Below are 25,904 nucleotides of genomic sequence, written 5' to 3'. Positions count from 1 at the left end.
TGCAACAGAATGCCAATGAGCACACAGTTTGAGCTCAGGGTGGACCTTTAACACACTTCAGCAGCCTGAGCAGTGCACAGAAGCTGCATTGTCCCATTTACAAATGGAGACACAGTGCACTTAGTTGTACACAGTGACTTCCTGGGGTCAAAAGAGTACTGGAAAAGTGATGTTGATCAAAAAAGCACAAACTAATCAAGTCATGAGGGCAGTGTGAAATTTTTTGAGCAGTTTTAGACAGCCTTTATGAAAGGAAAGGTGCTCATCTGACACTGAAAAAATACTACAGAAATGAACCATACAAAATGTGAAACTGTGTTATGACAGCTTACAGTAAAGGTTCAATAAATACTGTTATAAAAATGTCTGTTCACTGAATACAGACTACAGACAGTTGTCACAGATACAGTAAATTGGATTACTTACAACTGTACCTCACTGTGACTGTACTTCTAGTCTCCATAGTCTATATGGAAGTGAGTCACTGATTGCTACACAAATCGATCATGCCATGTAATCCATATCACTAGCAGTACTTCCTCATCAACATGTATACATGTGGAGACAAGACTGTCACAAGTAGGCACATCATACAGGGTGTTTCAAAAATGACCGGTATATTTGAAACGGCAATAAAAACTAAACGAGCAGCGATAGAAATACACCGTTTGTTGCAATATGCTTGGGGCAACAGTACATTTTCAGGCAAACAAACTTTCGAAATTACAGTAGTTACAATTTTCAACAACAGATGGCGCTGCGGTCTGGGAACCTCTATAGTACGATATTTTCCACATATCCACCATGCGTAGCAATAATACGGCGTAGTCTTTGAATGAAATTACCCGAAACCTTTGACAACGTGTCTGGCGGAATGGCTTCACATGCAGATGAGATGTACTGCTTCAGCTGTTCAATTGTTTCTGGATTCTGGCGGTACACCTGGTCTTTCAAGTGTCCCCACAGAAAGAAGTCACAGGGGTTCATGTCTGGCGAATAGGGAGGCCAATCCACGCCGCCTCCTGTATGTTTTGGATAGCCCAAAGCAATCACACGATCATCGAAATATTCATTCAGGAAATTAAAGACGTCGGCCGTGCGATGTGGCCGGGCACCATCTTGCATAAACCACGAGGTGTTCGCAGTGTCGTCTAAGGCAGTTTGTACCGCCACAAATTCACGAATGATGTCCAGATAGCGTGATGCAGTAATCGTTTCGGATCTGAAAAATGGGCCAATGATTCCTTTGGAAGAAATGGCGGCCCAGACCAGTACTTTTTGAGGATGCAGGGACGATGGGACTGCAACATGGGGCTTTTTGGTTCCCCATATGCGCCAGTTCTGTTTATTGACGAAGCCGTCCAGGTAAAAATAAGCTTCGTCAGTAAACCAAATGCTGCCCACATGCATATCGCCGTCATCAATCCTGTGCACTATATCGTTAGCGAATGTCTCTCGTGCAGCAATGGTAGCGGCGCTGAGGGGTTGCCGCGTTTGAATTTTGTATGGATAGAGGTGTAAACTCTGGCGCATGAGACGATACGTGGACGTTGGCGTCATTTGGACCGCAGCTGCAACACGGCGAACGGAAACCAGAGGCCGCTGTTGGATCACCTGCTGCACTAGCTGCGCGTTGCCCTCTGTGGTTGCCGTATGCGGTCGCCCTACCTTTCCAGCACGTTCATCCGTCACGTTCCCAGTCCGTTGAAATTTTTCAAACAGATCCTTTATTGTATCGCTTTTCGGTCCTTTGGTTACATTAAACCTCCGTTGAAAACTTCGCCTTGTTGCAACAACACTGTGTTCTAGGCGGTGGAATTCCAACAACAGAAAAATCCTCTGTTCTAAGGAATAAACCATGTTGTCTACAGCACACTTGCACGTTGTGAACAGCACACGCTTACAGCAGAAAGACGACGTACAGAATGGCGCACCCACAGACTGCATTGTCTTCTATATCTTTCACATCACTTGCAGCGCCATCTGTTGTTGAAAATTGTAACTACTGTAATTTCGAAAGTTTGTCCGCCTGAAAATGTACTGTTGTCCCAAGCATATTGCAACAAACGGTGTATTTCTATCGCTGCTCGTTTAGTTTTTATTGCCGTTTCAAATATACCGGTCATTTTTTGAAACACCCTGTATACCCAACTATCATAAACTCTTATATGGCATTCACCATCTCTGCTGTTTCTTTCAGAGAATGAATGCATAACAGTCATGCTGGAAGTTAATATCTGCCATACTTCTCAAGCTGCAACTATCTTAACTGTCTCAATTTCATATTGTAATCTGTATCAGGCCACTTTCCTATGCTTATCTCCATTATTATAGATACATACTGTACTCACATTTCTTTGTATTAGGATTTACCTTGTACCACAATGCCGAAACACATTTTTATTCATCATTTCTCTTGAATTTACTATCTACATGTAATCTCTGACTTTCATAAATTGAATAAAATACTAACGACCACTCTGAATTTGCATCTGTTAGGTTCAATCAGGTTACAACACTACTCACTGATTTAGCTGCATCCGCAGAGCACTCATCTCAGCTACCTGTGCACGTAAATCTGCCACATCTTGCTGCTGGCTGTCAGCAGCTTGCCGCAGTCGGGAAAGTGTCTGCTCTCGTTCGAACCTCTCCTTTTCCAGGTTTTGAACCTACATAACAACATAAATTTTATTGTACCTTGTATTTAATAAATGAAAATATTTAACAACCACTGTGGTGGCAAATTCTATGATTCCCGCTGGGGAAAAGATGTTAGCAGACTGGTGGGGCATCATTTTATACTAAACCACACTTAACAAATGGAAGTACATGACAATCCGAGACAAGTGTAAATAGTGAAACACAGAAAGTGGAACATACATCTCCACTGCATTTAAAGATGCACTATGCTGATACATGTTATTCCGTTATTGTCTTTCACATTATACATTTTAACACCTGTATCCAAGAAAGACACAAAACTATTTGCCATACATTGCACCAATACTTGCTCACTTTTCTTACATGCTTAAGAGTTTCTCAGGTTCCTTTTTCTGAACACACAGTGCAGTTTGGAGTATTACACATGCCTACAGACGCTATGGGCCATGAAAAAGTGTTAGTTCCTTCTTTGAGGAAATTTTTGTTTCCTTGTTTAATGGCAGACATTGAAATACTCGCCATACAGAGGAGGCATTGAATCACTCACAGACACAATGTAAAAGACTGCTAAAATATCAAAGCATTCGATCAAAATTAGAGTTGTACAACTACTGCAGGCTAATATATACTGTTGTAAGCAAGTGAAACCTATGGTAATTTTCCTAATAGCTTTGGTCAAGTAAGATCATAACCGTGTTACCTGGATGTGAGGTAGTTGCATACCTACTGGGTGTTACTTCATTTTGATCGCTTTGTTTGCGTATGCGACCAGTCTCTTATTAGATTCCCCTAGAAACTGAGTGAGGATGTACGGAGGGTCATGTAATCCATGGAACATTTTTGTTCTACATTGTTACCCTCTGGTCTGTTACTTATCAAACAGTACTTAAGGCAAAATACAAACTGTCGGTGTTTAACTAATGTTTTATTCGAAAATTGTTGGTTTGTAATGTGAAATAGAAGATTGTTGCATTAGAAATACAGAAAACATATAGATTTATCATATAGTGCTGGAAAATAAAATTTCCTTAAAAAAAAAAAGGTAAAATTTAAAAAATGCATAAAGAAAAACCCTACCAAACATCACTTCAATTTTTCGTCAAGCTTACATACAACACGTTTTTGTGGCTGCTAAACAACTTTTGCTTTTATCAATAATAACAGGAAACTCTTGCCTTTGATCATGATGAAGAACGTTCTACTGAGTACAAAACAACAACAATAATAATTGTATAGCTTTTTGTGCACGTAAACTGCACTTGAATCAAAAGTAATTGTTTTGGTTACATAGAAGTGCAGAAGTTACGCAAGCAGCTAATTTTTATTACTTATAAATTGTAATTTATGTTTTGCAAGAATATAAATACACAATAGACTAACACTGAATGATGTATGGTTCTAATTAGGTGCGAAACAAACAAACAAACCGAGAGAAGTTGTCGGCTCCCAGTTCTTCTTTCACATATTCACTGATGTTTCTTTCCCTACCAATTCTACCATTACTACCAGTAATCCTACTATTTACTACATCATTTTTGTACTGTGCTAAAACTACTGAACCGTAGTTTTAGTAGAGCACAACTCTAGTCAAAATCCTTCTTCTGCAGTAGAAAACATACACATCCAAACAAGCGCAGTTCATACACACACACACACACACACACACACACACACACACACACTCTACCACTACTGTCTCAGGGTGCAGGCAGTCAGACCCCAGCATAGGACAAGTGTGCGCGAGTTGTGTTGTGTGGGTATGTGTGTGTTTTCTACTGCAGAAGAAGGCCTTTGAAAGCTTAATATTTTGGAAGTCTTTTTCGTCGTGCCTTCCTGTGACTCAACACAATCTCTGTATGATGAGCAGCAATCTATTCTTTCTATGTTGTTGTTACGCATTGAATTATCACATTTTACTCTGTACATGGCTCAATTGATACTAATGAGTTCTTATACCAAGCTTAATAACTACTTGATGAAATATAAGATGTTAAGGTGCTTTCTGCATAATTAGTGAGGAACATAAATTATGGCATTTAACAAATGCTACACACTACTGTTAACTTTTGGACCCCAAGTGCATTTACTGAAGGAAACAGGGAAATGAGTTGGAGGGAAACAGACTGTTCAGCCAGTACGTCTACATCTACAAAAGTACTCCACAAACCACCATATGGGACATGGCCGAGGATAGTTTGTACGACCAATAGTTATTTCCTTTCCTGTTCCACTCACAAATGGAGTGAGGGAAAAATCACTGTCTTTATGCCTCTGTATGAGCCCTATTTTCTCTTTATCTTACATTCATGTTTCTTAAGCAAAATGTACGTTGGCAGCAGTAGAATCTTTCTGCAGTCAGCTTCAAACTCTAGTTCTCTAAATTTCCTCAATAGTCTCTCTTGAAAATAATGTTGCCTTTCCTCCTAGTAGCCTGCCTCTGAATTGATTTGGTGTCTTTCTTTCATCTGACCTGGTGGAGATCCCAAACACTCTAGTAATACATAAGAAAGTGTCAGATTTCTGTTCTATACTTTGTGACCTTTACAGATGAACCACATTTTTCCTACAATTCTCCCAATAAACCAAGTCAACCATTTGATTTTCCTATCACAATCCTCAAATGCTTTTTTTGTTTCATACCTTTTTCAACACTCCACCAAGATATTTAACTGATATGACTTTGTCAAGCAACTGAATACTAATGCTGTTTTCAAACATTATGGGATGGTTTTTCTGACTCCTCTACATTTCGAGACAGCTGCCATTCATCACACCAACTAGAAACTTCGTCAAAGCCATGTTGTGTCCCCCTACAGTTACTTAATAATAACACCTTTCTGTACACCACTGCATCATCAGCAAACAGACACAGATTGTTGCTCATTCTGTTCATCACATCATTTTTGTATATAGAGAATAACAGTAGTCCTATCACACTTCCCTGGGGCACTCCTGATGATACCCTTGTCTCTGATGAACACTTGCTGTCAAGAACAATATACTGCGTTCTATTACTTAAGAATTTTTTTAGCCACTCACATATGTGGGAACCTATACCATATGTTCATACCATCATCATATCAGTTGTTTGTGAGCTATCATGTCAAATGCTTTTCCGAAATCTGAGAAAATGGAATTTTCTTATTACCCTCAATCCATGGTTCACAGGATATTGTGTGAGAAAAGGACAAGCTGAGTTTCACGCAAGCCATGCTTTCTAAAACCATGCTGATTTGTGGACAGAAGCTTTTCTGTCTGAAGTAAATTAATTATATTCGAACTGAGAGTATGTTCAGTAACTCTGCAGCAAACTGACGTTAAGGATATTGGTCCACAATTTTGCAGGTCTGTTCCTTTACTCTTCTTATACGCAGGAGGCACCTGCGCTTTATTCCAGTTGCTTGGGACTTTGCGCTGGGCAAGAGGTTTGCAATATCTGCCAGCTAAGGCCTAATGCCATAAAGTACTCTTTGTAAAACCAAATTGGGACTCCAAAGGAACCTGGTGACCTACTTGTTTCAACTCTTTCTGTTGTTTCTCTGCACCAGGGATGCCTATTATTTCCTCCATACAGGAGATATGCAATGGTCAGACTACAATATGTTTGTACAGTCCTCCTGGGTGAAGGATTTCTTAAACACAAAATTTAAAATTTCAGCCTTCCTTTTGCTATCTTCTACTGGCACACCAGATTGGTCAATGAGTGACTGGATAGAGGCCTTTAAACCATTCAGCAATTTTACAAGGACCAGAATTTTCTCAGGTTCTCAGCAAGGTCTTTTGCTAAGTTATGATGGTGGTAGTTATTGTCTGCTTCACACATCAATCTTCTTACAGATGCACTAATCTCTTCTAACTTTTGTGTATCATAATTTGCACTCTCTCATTGAACTGAGTATGCAACAGTCTTTACTTCCTCAGCAATTTCCAAATTTTGTTTTTAAACCACGGTGCATCCTTTCCGTCCTTAGTCCTCTTTTGGCACATATTTTTCCATATCGTGATTTACAATCTGTTTAAACTTTGCCCATAATTCCTCTATGTCCATCATAATGAAACTAAATGAAGTCCATTCACAGTTTAAGTCGGATCCAACCCTGCTTATCTGCTCTTTCAGAAAAAGTACTCTCCTAATCTTTTGGATTGATTTATTAACTTTAGTATCCACTGTCACTATGAAGACATAATGATAACTAATCCTTGTTTATACTGACACCGTCAAGGTGGTCAGGTCTGTTTGTAGCAATAAGGTCTGAAACATATCCAATGAATGTGGGCTCTCGAACTAGTTGCTCAAGACAATTTTCAGAAAACATGCTCAAAAGTATTTCACAAGACTACCTGTCTGTACCCTCTGCAGTGAGCATTCCAGTCTATATTCAGTAGGTTAAAGTCACCTCCAACAAAAACTTATAAATGTTCAGAATGTAGCACTAACTACAAATTAATTTGTATTGTGAGCATAAAATGACTTGTTCCACATTATTACAATTTATCATGCAAAATGATCTATGGAACATGAAACTAACCAGCTATTGCATGATCTGGATATTTCCACACTACTGGGTACCGACTTTCTTACATGACTCTAAAACTCTCATGATGAATTGGGTGGCCGGTAAAAACAGCCAACAATTAACTTGATTTCACCTAGACCTGTTGTATGCCTCCAGGTAACTTCACCATCAACAATCAGATTTGGTTGCAAAACAAACAGTATTTTTGTCAACTGCAATAAACACTCCCCCTCCTATGGTGCCTAATCTGTCTTTCCGATATACATTTATTACTTGCTAAATATTTCAGAGCTTTCTACTTCAGGTTTCAGCCACCTCTCAGTCCTGAGAATAATTCTAATATGACAAATTTCCTGTAGGGCAGTAAATTCAGGAACTTTGTTAGGAATACTTTTGGCAATTTACTGATAAAAGTTTGATAGTCAAAGTGTCTTTACTCTGAAAGCGGTCCGATTCCGTTACCTGCATGTCGACTGGCAAGTCATCACAGTACTTCAAACGACCTCCTGGCCTAAAATAACCCCACAGACACTCCACAAGTACTCTGCTACCATAGTTGCTGCTTCCTTTGTGTAGTACACCCCTGACCTATCAAGTGGAGTCCTTCAATTCCCATCCAATAGTGCAGGTACAAAAACTACAGTGAAGACTGTCACACAGTTGACAAACAATCAGCTGAGACCCTCCACTTGAGTCCAAATCAATGGACCCCGATCAACTCTGGGAACACTGTTCCAAATTGCGAGCTCTGCTTGCACACTGTGCTTTAGGCCAGCAGACTTTACTGCTTCCACCAGCCCCCCATATAAACTGAGGATGGCTTCAGAACCTGAGCATGAATGGATCTTGCACACTTCGCAGCTGCAAGCAAGACCACCTCCAAAACTCGAATGAAGCCAACATACTGAGTGCAAATTGGATTTATTTACAGCTCTGAAAGCTATTTTTCTAAAGGGCTCCATAATGTGCCTAACACAGGAGCTCTAGATAACTAGCTCCCCCTCAACCCTTCCCCCCCACCCCTGACCCTCGTGTGCCTGCTTGAATCCTGCTTAAAGAGCATCCCCATCCAACTGTCCACTCACAGAGTGAACGGCCGAGGCCAGACACACAGCCTGTACATTGACTCTCCACCTTGAGCGACACAAACACATTACCGTGCACCACTGCCCCTGTGGTGGTGAGGATGGCTCCATCATAAGGTACAATGAAAGAAGCCTTGGCAGCAGAGCCCGAGGGCGAAACAAGTGACATTTTAAGCGTCCCATGTGATGTGCCAGATTCTCTGCCTCCGCTAGACTCCAAGGCAGCAGCCTGATCATGGTCGACAGTGGCCAAAAGCACCTTCAGCTGTTCGTGAAGTGCAGCCAGCTGTTCCTGTATCCACACACTAACATGTGCACATCCTACCCATCCCAGCATGACTAACTTATAAAACATAAAAGCACACAAAGAAACCTAAATATGCAACTCACTATCCTCCTGATGTATCACCAACAGACACAAAACTACACCTCTTAAATAGAAACACACACAAAGAATTTAGGAATTAAGCTATGAAGAAAACACAGAAAAACCTAAGTAGGTAACCTGGTGCTCTGCTGGTACTTAATAGACAAAAGCTGGAACCTGATGGAATGACTGGACTGAGCGAATGGTTGATGGCTCTTCAAAACAAATAAATGAATTAATGACAAGACTTCCTGAATCTAAACTTCACAGTTACAAAAAATACCTAACTTGCTGCTCCAGTGGTGTTTTGTTTTGTTTGTTTTAGGGCACAAAAACAACTGAGGTTATAAGCACCTATGTCATAACCTTAGAACACCAAGAAGTAAAAGAACTTAAAAGCGACTACATATTAAGCCCAATTGACAGAAGGAAAACAAACTAAGAACAAGCACTTCCTTGTGTAGAGAGGTCCACAAAATATGCTGTGCAGACAGCAGAGATCCCGAACCACAGATTAAATGCCATTCGCCATATTGCTTTGATGGATAAAAAGTAAAACACGGTTGACAGCCCAAATGTTGTTCGCTAAAACAGCCGATCACTTAGGTAGCAAACATATATAAGAAGATAAGTGGTTTAAAAAAAGGGTATTCGGGCAAGATATGGTGAACTGTCAAAGGTTGACGACAATGGGCACAAACTGGCAGAGGATCTCCACTTAACAAATGGCAATGGCTAAAATGGCAACACCCAATACACAACCTAGCCAAAATGATCTCCTCGCGACAAGAGTGCCGAGATAAGGTCAGCTAAGCTGCTGGGAGAGGCTTAATTCCCCAGAGCTTGTTCCTGTGAAGAGAAAACCAGTGGTGATGCCAAAGTGACACCACCTGCTGACAGACAGTAATATGGAGACCATCGGAAGGGATGGAAGAGCTAGCGGACCAGGTAGGTGGATTGCAGCCTTGGCAGCAGCATCAGCAGCCTCATTTCCTGTCAGACAGATCTGACCAGAAACCCACATGAACATCACAGTGACTCCCTCAACAGTGGACAACTGGAAGCTTTCCTGGACATGTTGAGCTAGGGGATGGACTGTGTACAGCACAAAGAGGCTTTGAAAGGCACTGAGAGAATCAGAGCACATGGCACAATTGAAAAGCCTGTGTCGCCGGGTGTACAGAGTGGCCTGATAGAAGGCAAAGAGCTCTGCTGTATATATTGAGCAGTGTTCTGGAAGCTGACAAAGTGGTTGGTGCCAATGACAAAGACACACCCAAATACACGGTAAGTCTTAAAGCTATCATTGTACATGAAGGTATTATTGCTAAGTTCCATGCAAAGGTCAAGAAACTTACAAAAATAGATTTAATTCGGATTGGTTTCCTTAGGAAGCAAATGCAAGTTGAACACAGGCCGCCGCACTAAGCCAAGTTGGTGAAGGGTTCATACCTATCGTGAATGTGGGAGATAGCTGAAGTTAAGCTGCCTGAACAATAGCTGAAAGTGAACTCTGGGAGATAACAGAGAAGAGCAATGCACGCCATATTAGTGGTCAAGGGTGTCATCGAAGAACGAGACTTAGGATGGGTTGCCAGGCAAGGCAGACAAACAGCATGCATATCCACTGAGGAGAACCTCACACTGGTATAGCAGCAATAGTTTGGCAGCTTCTGCACAGACTCTCAGTCGGGCTAGTGAACAAGGTGCCCGTGGCCAAACAGATTCAACGATGGTCGATTGTATTAAGATGGCATAAGGTGGTCAAATGTGCATAAGCATAAACAGAACAACCTCAGCCTGGTTTCAAATGGACAGGGGCTCCCCGGGAAGCACCGCTTAGAACACGCTGAGAGACCAGGTACAGCGTGCAGCCAGGTAAGATGCATGGGAAAACCAAGAAAGTTTTCTATCTAGCATGAGTCCCAGGAATTTTGTAGTTTCAGCAAATGGAGAAGGAAGAAGTAACTGATTGCGCCACCAGAAAATTCATACAAACTGTATTGTCACAGGAAATGCAAAGCCAATGTTTATACTCCATGAGTAAAGACGATTGAGACAGTGCTGAATACTGAAGACACCACTCAAGGAGACAAGTCTGTGGATAACTTCAATAGATCACGAAGTTATTGATGTAAAAAAAAAAAAACTGGAGATGCCTGGGAGGGGGGGCGGGGGGAGATGACAGGCTATAATAGGGTTAATGGCTATAGCAAAGAGTATGACGCTCAGGATGGAGAAAGTCATAGGATAAACCATAAACTCCTTAGCTTGGCAATTAAAGTGATGCAGGAGATGGCAGTAAAATGTGAAATAATTGTGTGTTAACAAGATAAGTGGAGGCTGGGAAAGAAAACAGCTGTCAAATTTATGAATAAATCGGGGAAAGATGATTGGGTGAAGGCCCAGCAGTGTAGTGAAATGTAAACTGTTAAATGCAAATTCGTAAATAACAGTGGAATTATTATATGTAAGTAATGCTAGTCTGTCACCATTGATGCCACCTCCCTCTATACCAACATACCCCTCATATGTGGTCAGTCTGCTGCTGAACATTTCCTCAGTCAGCGTCCACCTGATTCCAGTCCTATGGCATCTTTTCCACTCACCTTAATCAACTTTATACTTACCAACTATTACTTCACCTTTGAGGGGCAAATTACAAACAGATCAGGGGTATGGCCATGGGAACCAGGATGACTCCTTCCTATGCCAACCTTCTCATAGGTCACTTAGAGGGGGCTTTCCTGGGATCCATAAGTCTGGTTTGGCTTAGATACACTGCTGACATCTCTACCATATGGACTCATGATGAGGCTGACCTTTTAAAATTCCTGGAATCTCTGAATACCTTCTCCCAATTACATTTCACATGGTCCTATTCTGAACCCCGTGACACTTTCCTTGATGTTGATCTCATCCTCACTGAAGGCCAGCAACACACTTTCGTCCACATTAAACTTACTAACAAACAACAGTACTTACATAATGACAGTTGCCATCCCTTTCATGCCAAACGTTCCCTCCCATACAGCCTTGGCATTTGAGGCAAATGCATTTGTTCGGATGCAGACTCTTTACAGCAGTACATCACCATTCTCACGTCAGCCTTCACTGGACATAATTAACCCACCAGCCTAGTTCAAAAGCAGATTTCCCAGGCCATCACGTCCAATCCTGGCACTGCTGATCCTTCCAAAAAACAACTTCGAAGCAAACCACTGGTCACTCAGTATTATCTTGGTCTGGAATGTATTAATTAGTACTTCAATAAGGCCGTGACTTCCTAAAATAATGCCCTGAAATGAGATCCACTGTGTCTGAGATTTTGCCCATCACACCTAGAATAACTTTTTGTCGCCCTCCCAATCTCCGCAATATTCTTGTCAGACCCTATGCTCCTTCTGTACCCATCTCCCTACCCTACGGCTCCTACCTCTGTGACTGTCCCTGCTGCAAGACTTTCCCTATACACCATCCTACCACCACCTATACCGGCCGTGTAACTGGCAAAACATATACTATCAGAGGTATAATGACACATCATATACCAGCTGTTATGTAAACACTGTTCAGCCTTTTGCGTATGAATGGCTACCACCAAATTATCAATTAGGATGAATGGGCATACGCAGAGGGAGTACCCTGCAAAACACAATCTGTCACAGAGCATGGACTACAACATGACAATCATGACCTCGGTGCCTGTTTCACCACACACGCCATATGGATTCTTCCCCCAGATACCAGTTTCTCAGAACTCCAACAGGGGAACTAGCACTACAACATGTCCATGGTTCTCGCCATCCACCTGGTCTCAATGTACGTTAATTCCTTCCATCTCAGCATTTCTTCAGCCGTAACTACTCTTTTCTTCACCCTGTTTTAGTTTTCTACAGCTTTTATTGTCCTATCCATCTATTTTTCACCACTCCCCTCCCACTTCTGTTATGTACAATGCACTTAGCTTTTAATTCTTACTAGCTCATGCACAATGGTTCAAATGGCTCTGAGCACTATGGGACTTAACATCTGAGGTCATTAGTCCCCTAGAACTTAGAACTACTTAAACCTAACTAACCTGAGGACATCACACACATCCACACCTGAGGCAGGATTTGAACCTGCGACCGTAGCAGTCGCACAGTTCCGGACTGAAGTGCCTAGAGCCGCTTGGCCACCGCGGCCAGCTCATGCACGATGTTTAAGACATAATCTCTGTCTTGCATATTACCCTGTCTTCCACCTTTAAACTCTCAGGTTTTCAAATCTCGTCTGATGCAGTCCCCAACAGTCAGTTTTTCCTTCTCATCCCAACCGTTAAGTCTCCTCTGACCTGCAGTTCTGAGCAACTTTCCCGATATCTACCCTTTTCTCCTAGACCTCTCCAGTCCTTTTACTTCTCCCTCCCTCCTCCTTCCCCTTCAACCCTTCGGCCTGATGAAAGAGCCATTGGCTCCGAAAGCTTGCCTGATTATAATCTCCTTTTATGGGTGTTCTGCCACCACTTGGTGAGTAGATTTATTATCTATCCAATTAAATTATTTTTTCAAAAATCAATTGTTTCTGGAGTATTGATGTAGATGTACATACTGCACACACCACTGTTTATAATGAATACAGTTCGCCATTATAGGCTGATGCTTAAAAATGTAGAGAGCGTGAATCACATCATGGCACACCTTAGTCCACCAGGGGACTGGGACATAGCACGATGAAGATGAAGTGCACGGTATGGAACCTTCTGTGGCGGGAAGGATAACGTTCAAATGGTAATGTATCTGGTCATCTAAAACTTGGGAAATGTCGTTCATCGAAGGTCCCAAGGGAGGAATAAAGCGTCCAGCTGGCCTTAGAATGCTGCCAATTGTGCTAACACATAGCTGGGGTAAGAGTCAGCAAACACACAGTACACATGAAATGGTCACTCACGTATGTGTCACAGAGAATGGACCACTCGAGATGACAGACAAGCTGGGCAGTGCAGAATGAGAGGTCCAGATGGGAATAGGTGTGCATGGAATCTGGAAGGAATGTGGCTGGTTCAATGTTAAGACAAACGAGGTTGAGTTGATTGAGAAGGTCAGCCAAGAGGGGACCTGTCTGACTGGTTCTGGAAGAGCCCCAAAGGGGATAGTGTGAATTAAAGTCAAGCAGCATGAAAGGGTGAGGGAGTTGATCAATAAGATGGAGGAAGTCTGCCCTGGTAACACCAAATGACAGGGACACTGCAAAGGGAAAAGGTGAAATGATGAAGGATAAAGCACTGCAGCCGAGAGTTCAGTGAGGTCGTTCAGTTATGATCATCATCCTGGATGATCAACATGACTCTCTCTTTGAGACAGAATGCCATCCTCAAGGGGGGGGGGGGGGTGGAAGGCCAAAGTGGACCGGAAGGAAATGCGAGAGGTCAAAGGGGTCATGAGGACACAATTTTTTTCTTGGAGGCAGAGAACAAGTGGACACTGTGAATCCAAGAGCAACCATAATTCCTCCTTGTTGAGTCTAATGTTGAGAATGTCCCGTGGAGAAGGGTCATAATAGGGATTGGGGAGGAAGGAAACAGAAAGTGTGGTCACCTCAGCTGCTGCCTAGTGCCAGTCTTTGAAGACTCATTGCTACAGGGCGCAGAGGTTGGAACGTCCTGTTCCACGAGTTCTAAATAGGCATTGGTATTCTCACTGGGTCAGCCTGCACATTCCAGGGCAGAAATACAGTAGGCAGTGCGCACCGGCGAAATGGAGGTCAGCCGGGTGAGGATATCAGGCAGCGACACTGTTGAAGAGGATCTCCAAGTTGGGGAAGTAGAATGTTTGCCTTTGATTTCTTAGAACCTTTGTGGTTGGCAGATGAAGACTCAAATGTTTGTTGGCTGGAGGGACATAAAAGGTCTTCGTGGGAGTATTCCTTCTGTTCTTTCCAGCCTGCCGGTGATGTAGCATAAGATACTGGAGGCAAAGATTTGGTGGCTTGTTGCACAGCTGGAGGAGAAGGAGATGCAGAGGATACTGGTCAATTGTACAACTCCAGTGCTGAATTTGAGGTCGCAAGCCTTTGTGCCCATGTTCTTCATGTACATTGAACAAGGCATAGCAAGAAGGGTACTGTAAGAGCCAGATGGTAAAACAGGGGGCTTTTGAATAGCCAACAACTTGCGAGCAACAGGGTAAGGCACAATTTCCTTCACCCAGCTCTCCTGGACATCCCACTTATCAAGATACATGGGACGTTCTCGGGATGAGGCTGAATGGTTGCCATTGCAATTGATATAGTGGGGAGGAGGAGGTCAGCAATCACCCTCGTGAGCATCCCTACCCCAGGTAACACATTTGGTAGTGTTTCAACAGCACAGGCGAGTGTCATGGTAATGCTGACACTGGTAGCAGTGCATTGGGTTTGGAATGTACAGCTGGACTGTGATGACTTCATGGCCTGCTTTGATCTTACTCTATCAAACATGAGAAAAAGAGTGTATGTAGCCACTAAGGTTGCACCAACGTTTTTCATTACCCAATGGACTGCAGTGACATCTTGATCAGTGAGGTTAGTTTGGAATTCTCCCTTGGTCAGACTATCGAGCAGTCTAGTGCAGTTAACACTATGCGAAGAATTCAGCACTCAGTGGGCCTTGACATGAACAGGACAGCCTTGGAGGGTGAAGCTACAAGCAGCTGTTAGGCTTGAAAATCACAATTGGTTACCAAAAGCAAAGTGCCATTACGTAAATGAGAGCATGATTCCACAGAGCCTGCAACTGCATGAACACCTTTCTGAATAACAGACTAACCATGGTAAAAGTCTGACCTCTGACATGTGATACCATGAGGAACAGAGGTGAAGCTGGGAGATTCTTGGGATCTTTAGCCTCATTCTGCTTGCATTTAGCAGATATAGACTGAGATGGTGATTGGCTCATTGCGAGAAAATCCCCCTTGATTTCCTGCATCTCCGATGGTGCGCTCCTTCCTATTGGAGGCCCCATCAGAGGGAGGCTCAGCTGTTTTATGTGATTGTTCACACCTCAGGTCACACCTCCTGAACTCTTGACACAGGGGCCAATTGGTAGTTTGGGAAAGTAAAGCTCAGGGACTCACCCCTTCAGGAGCACACAGAGAGGAATAAGAAACAAAGAGGAACCTCAAATGCTGAATTGGAGGAAAGAAAGAAAGGAAGAAAAAACAGTTGGGGGGACTGTTCTGATGTCAGGCTAAAAAAAACATCATTGGCAGCATGGTGTGCCCTTGATGCTCCATCATAGCAACTAGTGCCTTGCAGTTCCATACCACTTCTACTTACATTCACCCCTCAGTAATGTAATCATATTTTTTTAATTAAATACAAAAAACTTAGACATATATTCAAATACAGAATAGGGCCTTACAAACAACAACTAAAAATATTAATTAACCTAAGAAATATATGTTAATACAATTGCTAATTCTAGCTGCACCGTTTTAGAACAGCTATCTATCCATTACTACCACTGAAGAGGAACACTAATAATTACTTCACTACCTTGTAATGGAACATCAGCCAAACTTAGCTTACACTTTTCAAGAAAAAATAAGTGAAAAAAGTGTTTTACAATATAGAATAAAATTATACAATAAATCCGCCAAAACTATTGAAGAGAGAAGAGACAGCTGTGTGTTTAAAAAAATTGCATACAAAAAAAGACGTGTAAAGTCAACAATTATTTAGCTAAAACATGATAAGTTCAAAAAGAAATGCCTCATAAACTAATAATAATTTTGAACATTCTACAACATACAATATAATGCAACTATTTTGACCGGAAAATCTGGTACAGAATAACAACAATATGCAATATGAATTAATATAAAATGTTACTCACCACACAGAGAAGACATTGAGTGGCACACAGGCACATTTAAAAGAAAATTTAAAGATAGACTAAATTAACAGACTAAGGATTGTGTCCAATAGGTTAGTCTACTTTAGTTGTTTTTTGTTGTTGTGGTCTTCAGTCTGAAGATGGGTTTGATGCAGCTCTCCATGCTATTCTATCCTGTGCAAGCCTCTTCATCTCCGAGTAACTACTGCAACCTACATCCTTCTGGATCTGCTTACTGTATTCATCTCTTGGTCTCCATCTATGATGTCTACCCCCTCTCCCAGCCATTACTAAATTGGCGATCCCTTGATGTCTCAGAATGTGTCCTACCAACCGATCCCTTCTTCTAGTCAGATTGTGCCACAAATTTCTTTTCTCCCCAATTCTATTCAGCATCACCTCATTAATTACATGATCCATCCATCTAATCTTTAACATTATTCTGTAGCACCACATTTCAAAAGTTCCTATTCTCTTCTTGTCTAAACTGTTTATCGTCCATGTTTCACTTCCCAACACAGCTACACTCCTCACAAATACTTTCAGAAAAGACTTTCTGGCACTTAAATCTATACTCATAGTTAACAAATTTCTCTTCTTCAGAGACACTTTTCTCACCATTGCCAGTCTACATTTTATATCCTCTCTACTTTGACTATCATCGGTTAATTTGCTGCCCAAACAGCAAAACTCATATATTACTTTAAGTGTCTCATTTCCTAATCTAATTCCCTCAGCATCAAGTGATTAATTCAACTACATTCCATTGTCGTCCTTTTGCTTTTGACGTTCATCTTATATCCTCCTTTAAAGACACTGTCCATTCCATTCAACTGCTCTTCCAAGTCCTTTGCTGTCTCTGACAGAATTACAATGTCACCAGCAAACCTCAAAGTTTTTATTCCTTCTCTCCGACTTTTATTCTTTCCCTAAGTTTTTCTCTTGTTTCCTTTACTGCTTGCTCAATATACAGATTGAATAACATCAGGGATAAGCTGTAACTGTCTCACTCCCTTCTCAACCACTGCTTCCCTTTCACGCCCCTTGACTCTTATAACTGCCATCTGGTTTCTGTACAAATTGTAAATAGCCTTCTGCTCACTGTATTTTACCCCTGTCAAAGAGAGTATTCCAGTCAACACTGCCAAAAGCTTTCTCTAAGTCTACAAACGCATAAAAATAGGTTTGCCTTTCCTTCGCCCATCTTCTATGAGAAGTCATGGGCCAGTATTGCCTCCCATCTTCATACATTTCTTCAGGATCCAAACTGGTGTTCCCTGAGGTCAGCTTCTAACAGTTTTTCCATTCTTCTGTGAAGAATTCATGTTAGTATTTTACAACCATGACTTATTAAACTGATAGTTTGGTAATTTTCACACCTGTTAGCACATACTCTCTTTGGAATTAGAAATACTATATTCTTCTTGATGTCTGAGGGTATTTCACTTGTCTTATACATTTTGCTCAGCAGATGCAAGAGTTTTGTCATGGCTGGGTCTCCCAAGACTATCAGTAGTTTTAACAGAGTGTTAAAAATGTGGGAGTCCAGGGCCTTGTTTCGACTTGGGACTTCCAGTGCTCTGTCCAATTCTTCATGCAGTATCATATCTCCCATCTTATCTTCATTTATGTCTTCTTCCATTTCCCTAACATTGCCCTCAAGTACATCACCCTTGTATAGACCCTCTATATACTCCTTCCACCCTTCTGCTTTCCCTTCTTCGTTTAGGACTGGTTTTCCTGGAGTCTCGATATTCCGTCAGGTGGTTCTTTTTTCTCCAAAGGTCATTTTAATTCTTCTGTAGATGCCATCTATCTTTTCGCTAGTGATATATTCTTCTGAATCACTATATCTGTCCTCTAACCAGCCCCACTGTGACGAAGCAAGCTGGGATATTTTTGTTTCGCCATATGCCTCCTTAAAACTCGTTTTTTCATTTCTGACTAATTACCATTAACATACGTGAGTATAATCTGTATTTTCACATAAGAGAAAGGTTGGTCCTCAGTTTTAAAGAATATAACACTACATCAAATTTCATGTTTAATTTTCTGTATGTAATTGATTTTCTAATTTATTTTGACTATTCCTAGTTAATACTTTCATTATAGGGTGAAATCAGTGATTGTTTCGTAACTTAAATTCTATTGTTGACGTATAAACAAATATAAATTTTGTAATAATTGTAAACATTTGGAGTAACAACTAACAGTATTCTTAAAGGATCTACTTGGCTCTATCTGAAAACATGGTAGCACAGCCAGCTCTTAATTAATTCCAAGGCAATTTCCAGTTTTGTAAAAAGTACTGTTTGCTTAACTGTAACTGTTAATTTCATGATTTAAACAAAGAATACGGCTTAACCATTGTAGTAGAAGAAACTCTTAAAAAGACGCAATTTTTCGATTTATTCAGTTAATTTAATGAGTTAAGTTTTAATAGTGATTTCAGTAAATTAAACATCAAACAATGTGCAGTTGCCGTGCCTATTATTGTGATAATATGTAAGGGATTGATTTTTGGTCCCGGTACAGTCAGTCCACAGCCGAATTTCAGACGAGAAACCTGTAATGGTTAGATCAACAACAATGCATCAAATCACCAATAGGCCACGTGTTAAAGCAATGACAGTGTCTGTTCAATTTATTTGAAAGACTGTGAAATGTGTGGTTAGGTTTTCACTGCTAGTAGATGTTCAACAGTAAACTATTGTAGCACTATGTGGATGTTTGCCTGCTACCTATTAATGAGGCTTATCGAAAGTTAAACAATAGTTAACTGGCCATATTAAATGTGTATATTGGGGGGTTGTTAACAGTGAAAGTAAAGAACTGTGAAACGCAAATGTGTACCTGTTGACTACATCATTTAAAGTAATCAGTGTTGAACTTCCACCCCCATTTTTGCAGCCAGTACAGCAACGCATTAGGTCGACACCAAGGACAATCAACGAGGAAATAAAGCACGCGAACATCACACCATTTAGCCATTTTGCACTTCCTGTCAATCTCATTTTTTAGATGTTTTGTATTGCCTGCTTCATTTACTGCATTTTTATATGTTCTCCTTTCATCAAACAAATTCAATTTCTTTTGTGTTACCCAAGGCTTTCTGCTAGCCCTCACCTTTTTATCTACTTGACTCTCTGCTGCCTTGACTATTTCATACCTCAAAGCTACCCATTCTTCTTCTACTGTATTCCTTTTCCCTGCTCTTGTCAATTGTTCCTTAATGCTCACTCTGAAACTCTCTACAACCTCTGGTTCTTCAGTTTATCCAGGTCCCACCATCTTAAATTCCCACCTTTTTGAAGTTTCTTCAGTTTCAATCTCCAGTTCATAACCAAAAAATTGTGATCAGAGTCCACGTCTGACCCTGGAAATGTCTTATATTTAAAATCTGGTTTCAGAATATCTGTCTTACCATTATATAATCAATCTGAAACCTTCCAGTGTCACCAGGTCCCTTCAACGTATACAACTCTCTTTCATGATTTTCAAACCAAGCATTAGCTATAATTAATTATGCTCTGTGCACAATTCTATTAGGCAGCTTCCTCTTTTATTCCTTTCCCACAGTTCATATTCAGCTACTATTTTTCCTTCTCTTTTTTTCCAACTATCAAAAGTTAAATTTTTGTTGCCTTTAACTTTCTGAATAATTTGTTTTATCTCATCATATCTTTCTTCAATCTCTTCATCATCTGTGAAGCTAGTTGGCGTATAAACTTTAACTACTGTGGTGGCTGTGGGCTTGATGTCTACCTTGGCTACAATAACATGTTCACTATGCTATTCATAGTGTCTTATCTGCATTCCTATTTTTTTTTATTAATTATTAAACCTGCTCCTACTTTACCCTTACCCAATTTTGTATTTATAGCCCTGTATTCACCAGACCAGAAGTCCTTTTCCTCATGCCACCAAACGTCACTAAATCCCATTACATCTGACTTTGCCCTATCTATTTCTCTTTTTACAGTTTCTAACCTACCTGCCCTATTAAGGGATCTGACATTCCACACACTGATCTGTAGAATGCCAGTTTTGTCTCATCTGATAACGACATTCTCCTGGGTAGTCCCTGCCCAGAGATTTAATGGGGGACTATTTTACCCCCGGAATATTTTACCTAAGAGGATACCATCATCATTTAACCATACCGTAGAGCTGCATGTTCTTGGGAAAAATTATGGCTGTAGTTTCCCATTGCTTCCATCCGTTCGCAGTGTCAGCACAACAAGGTCATTTTGGTTAATGTTACAATCATCCAGACTGTTGCCCCTTCAACTACTGAAAAGGCTGATGCCCCTGTTCAGGAACCACACATTTGTTTGGCTCTCAACAGGTACCCGCCCATTATGGTTGCACCTACAGTATGGCTATCTGTACTGCTGAGGCAACAAGCCTCTCCACCAATGGCAAGTTCCATTGTTTTAAACAGTGGCAACTCCAGGTAGGAACACCAACAATGCAGGGAGAGACAGATTGCTACCTACTGTAAAGAAGACATGTTAAGTTGCAGACAGGCACAATTAAAAGACACTTATAAAAGCCTTCAGCTACTGTCTTCAGCAGCAAAAGAGTAACACACACCATTCATACACACAAGCAAGCACACCTCACGCACACATGACTGCCAACTCTGGCAGCTCAGGTCATGGCAATCTGGCCCGAGCTGCTGGAGCTGGTGGTCTCGTGTGCATGACGTGTGCTTGCCTGTGTGTATGAATGGTGTGTGTTTCTCTTTTGCAGATGAAAGTTGTGGCCAAAAACTTTGTGAGGGTGTCTTAACAGTGCCTGTCTGCAACTTAATATGTCTTCTTTAAGATGAGTAGCAATCTATCTTTTCCTATATTGTTGTTAGTCTACTTTTAAACATGCTTGTCTGCTGCTCAATGCCTTCTCTATGTGGTGAATAGGAACCTCTCCTAATTCATATTACTGAAAAGTCTTATGACCATGACAAGCAGTGAACCATCTCCTATTTTCCCGAACTTCAAATCCTAACCATTATGAAGGGATGTTACAGAGACAAAGAAATTACAAAGCACTAAGGAAATTCGTGCAGCATGGTACTACCTACAGCCAAAATAGTATCTGGGCAAGTGAGAGAGGCTGTACGTGGGCGCGCACACACACAGTGGTTAGTTATGATATGAAACTTTAGTTTTGTCATTATTAGCTAAGTTGTTGCCAGGTATGTGTATATAAAAGAGAATTGTGCACAACACAGAAGTCATTGCCAGAGTAGATTGCTAATTGTCACATGCCTTTTATGAGTTCAAAAGTTTTCTTCTTCTTCTTCTTCTTCTTCTTCTTCTTCTTCTGCTTTGGCATATCTGTCTTACAGAAAGTATTGACTGGATACTGTCCATTTTTAACAACATCCAGGTTTCCAAGTGGTTATGTTCTTTCTCCTCTCTTGCAGAGCTATCTTTCCTTCAATGACTCTTCGTTACAAGCAATTACTGGGCTTATTCTCCAATATATCATTTTATGGCATGTCACTATTAAAGTTTTTCTCTCTATGTTTGTTTATTACCACTGGCAGCTCATTAGGTGTCATGCTGGAAAGGGAAGCTGAATGGTGTCCACATGTCATGACACAGATCATCTAGCTGATGGCTCTCTTTGATGAAGTCAGTTTTATTAGTGATTAGTGAGTGGACTAAGTAGTGGTAGGAAGCATTACAGGATAAGTTTAGCAAACAGCTAAAGTAAACGAATGATGGATACGGTGAGATATTTATGTGATGGCATACACCTTCACCAGCCCACTGGTCAGCACTAGGAAACATTGTATAAGGGGCTTTCAAAAAGAAATGAGCTGGAGGCATAATTACAGAAATCAGTAACTGTATGTTAGAAGTATTGACCCTGGCTGTTGAGACACTTGTCCCACTGTGACACATGGTGGTGAATGGCTGTCTCATAAAATTACCGGGGCTGCGATATGAACTACTTCATCAAGTACAGCTGGACGTCATCGTCCACGAGTGCAGGGAACGATATGCTGAGGTTCTTCTTTGACCAAGTTGGCCCCCTTCTGATCCACTTCCTGCAGCACGAGACAACAGTGAATGCCCAGCATTACCTTGACCATCCTTCGCCAAGCGATCAAATCAAAATGACCATGCAATCTCACCCGTAGGGTCATTCTGCTCCACAACAACCTCATACAGCCAACACGGTCGCAGCACTCCCGCATAAATTCAAATGGGAGGTTCTCGGCCACCCTCCATACAGTCCAGATCTCTCTCTCTCCGTGATTGCGCTATTTTTGGTCCCCTTAAGAAGGCTCTGAGGGGCAAACGATTCACTTCGAATGACAACGTCCAGCTGTACATGTGGAACTGGTTCACATCACAGTTCTGGGAATTTTATGAGACAGCCATTCACCGCCTTGTGTCATAGAGGGACAAGTGTCTCAACAGCCAGGGTCAATACTTCTAATATACAGGTACTGGTTTCTGTAATTATGCCTCCAGCTCATTTCTTTTTGAACGCTCCCTATATAGCAGGCACTGCACTAAGTGCACATATGACAAGAGAGGACTATGACATGCCCTCAGGCTATGCACCGATAACGCCCCCTAGGAAGCATACATATGGGCTGCCGCCACCGACTGAGCTGTCTCAATGTCTCAATCTCAGCACCTCAGTGTGTAAAAACAGGACTTAGCTCACATTGCACCTCAATACATCGCACTGTGCTCTAGTCTTTCACAGTAATAGTCGTCACCTCGCACCTTAGCTAGCTAAAAGGGAACATTAGTTATTGTGATATGGATACGGACAACATTCCAGAATTAGTACATGTTGACTGCTGTTAACAACAGAACTTCAGACTGGACATCACTGAAGTCAAGTACTCAACTGGTTCCAGTAATAAAGGGTACTTTAACCACATTTGCATTTTGTGTTGTAGTGAGAGGAAACATGCCACCCACCTATCATACCATCCTCTCCTCATCCAGCCACAAACTGCAAAACATTACAAGATGACACAGCCACAACAATTTATATAACACTTAGTTCATAAACACTGGAATTATACAGTACTTGTAGTATTAAAATTAACACCTTGAATGTCAAATATTCAGTACGGACCTAGGCATCAAAATATGGAAACTACTAACTAACAAAATTTATTACCTTTATTGAAAGTGTATTATTTTCAGCAATCATTGTTTCATGCTTAGCTTTCAGAGCCTCCAGTTCTTGCTGTAAATGTTTTGATACTTCCTCCTTATCTTCTCTTTCATAGCGTTCTAGAATTAGCTTAGCTTGTTCTTCTTTCAATTGTTGATCTGTAATAACGTCCATTATATATATCAGAATAACAATAAGAACATTTTTAATTCATATATCAAAGAGTTTGTTCAGAACAATTTCAATCATATGTCTTACTAACTGGTAAAAATTACTATGGGCATGAAGATCACTAGCTCACCCAGTCATAGTTACAAGTTCATACAAGTAATGGAAAACAAGTGACGCTGGTTTCAGCTCAAAAGTGTGCAGTTCACCTAACCAGTCTAACTGGCATTTAAGTTTTTTAATTTTATTTTTAATTTTAGTATCTACCTTAAATGTTCAAATATAATTAATTGTGCTGAGTAGGACTGTTAATTCAGCAGAGGCTGTTTATTCCTGTGGAAAGTGATCTGTTGACAAGCTCACTATGTATCAACTGTGGACAGCCACTAGGTAGCATGGGAAAGAAATTATGTAACACCTTTTGGTCACCACATGGAGCATCGATTTCAGGCTGGACACACTCTCTGTCACTGGCTTCCAACTAGTAATGGCATGAAACCTCTCCTACACCTATTTTCGCACTTTGCTCCAATACAAAATTAACTTATGACTGTGCAGACTGCTTAACAGCCTCATAGCCCAACCAGGGCATGCCCCATACAATACATATATTGCTTTTTCTTAATTTTTAATCCACTCTTTCATTGGCAAAGATCCCTTCAGATGCCCACATCCTCACCAACTTGTCCAGGTCCCCTTGACACCTGTACAATAGTTTTCTGGGCTGCAAGGTTGATTGGTGACCATTTCAATGACATTTCACTCCTGGGGATAGGAGAAGGAGTGAGAGTGAAAGTGAGAATAGAAGCAAGAAGAGGGTGACAGTGATTGCTAGAATGTAACACCAACCAAATGTGGTACATTAGTGAATTACTCCCTGAAAAAAATTCTGTGGGGATAAAACACCACTGGTATGCCTAGGTGTAAGGACTGCCTTGAGCAGTTTTAACCAACATTTGGATACATATGACTTGCTGTCTGTCAGGAAGTGTAGAGAAGTGAAAAACTCATGAACAATAGAAAGTGACACCAATCTACAGGGTGTCTGGTAACTCACTATTTTTAAACAATTATAATTTCTTCATTCATGAATCAATTTTTTTAGAGCTATGATTGTTAGGAGGTTGTATTTAACATTTTTTTTCTTTTGTTCAAGTTGGAAAATGCTGCCTGTGTTGACTGTGGATGAATGGGCCAAAACAGAAGCTTGTTATGAGGTCTGGGGATCTGTGATGTGAGTGCTAAAGTGGTGGAGGGCTGAACGAGGAATCCATACAAACCAAACAACACTGGATACAAAAATAGTTAAAAATCGCCATTTGAAGTTACTAACAGGAAGTGTCACCGGTGCAAGATGATCAGGACAACAGAGACTGTTGACACAGTTTGTGAAATGTTCATGAGAAGCCCTAAGAAATCACTGTGGCAAGGATCTCATGAAAGTACTCTTTCATGTTATGCAGTTGCAACGATTCTTGAGAAAGATCTCACTTTTATGTTGTGGAAGCCACATTATGTGCAGTAATTGTTTCCTGATGACTGTGGCACAGGAATCGAACCTGGACAAATTTTCTTGGGTTGGAATGATGAATGGCCTCAACTTTTTGAGAACATTCTGTGGACTGATGAGGCAGTTTTCCACGCTGGAGGATTTGTAAACAGGCATAACTGACATTATCTGGCAGCCAAAAACCCACACAAAAGTGCTGAAAAAGCACAGGAGTGTCCAAAGGTGACAATATGGTGTGGTATCACATCATTCAAACTTGTTGGTCCTTGCTTTATGAGGAACACAAAAAATGGTGAACGATACCTGGAAATGCTGCAAGATCGTGTATGGCCAGTAATTTCACAATGGAACAACCCACAGCTCCACTTCACGCAGAATGGCGCACCTGCATATTCTGCAAATGATGTCCACGAATGGCTGCATGATCATTTCCCAGATCACTGGATTAGCAGAAGTGGTGCACATGCATGGACTGCGCAGCCCTGATTTAATGCCTTGCAATCTTTTCTCAGGGGATGGGCTAATGAGGAGGTTTACAAAGGAAAACCATGGAATTTGGATGAACTCAAAGTAGTAGTATCTGGTG

At 41.1% G+C, this 25,904-nt stretch overlaps 1 protein-coding gene across 1 annotated transcript in view; it reads right to left on the bottom strand.

Annotated features, from left to right (window-relative positions):
- The window catches only part of LOC124802694 (coiled-coil domain-containing protein 186-like), a 206,559-nt gene that overhangs the window by 116,208 nt on the left and 64,447 nt on the right, over positions 1–25,904 (bottom strand). Inside the window, exons 6-7 of the mRNA XM_047263635.1 lie at positions 23,644–23,798; positions 2,527–2,669 (exon numbers count right to left, since the gene is read on the bottom strand). Coding sequence (XP_047119591.1) covers positions 2,527–2,669; positions 23,644–23,798 — 298 coding nt within the window. The remainder of the gene's footprint in view (positions 1–2,526; positions 2,670–23,643; positions 23,799–25,904) is intronic.

The sequence above is a fragment of the Schistocerca piceifrons genome, chromosome 6, assembly GCF_021461385.2.
Source record: "Schistocerca piceifrons isolate TAMUIC-IGC-003096 chromosome 6, iqSchPice1.1, whole genome shotgun sequence".
NCBI classification, from domain to species: Eukaryota; Metazoa; Arthropoda; class Insecta; order Orthoptera; family Acrididae; genus Schistocerca; species Schistocerca piceifrons.
This window is presented reverse-complemented; position numbering and strand designations above follow the sequence as displayed.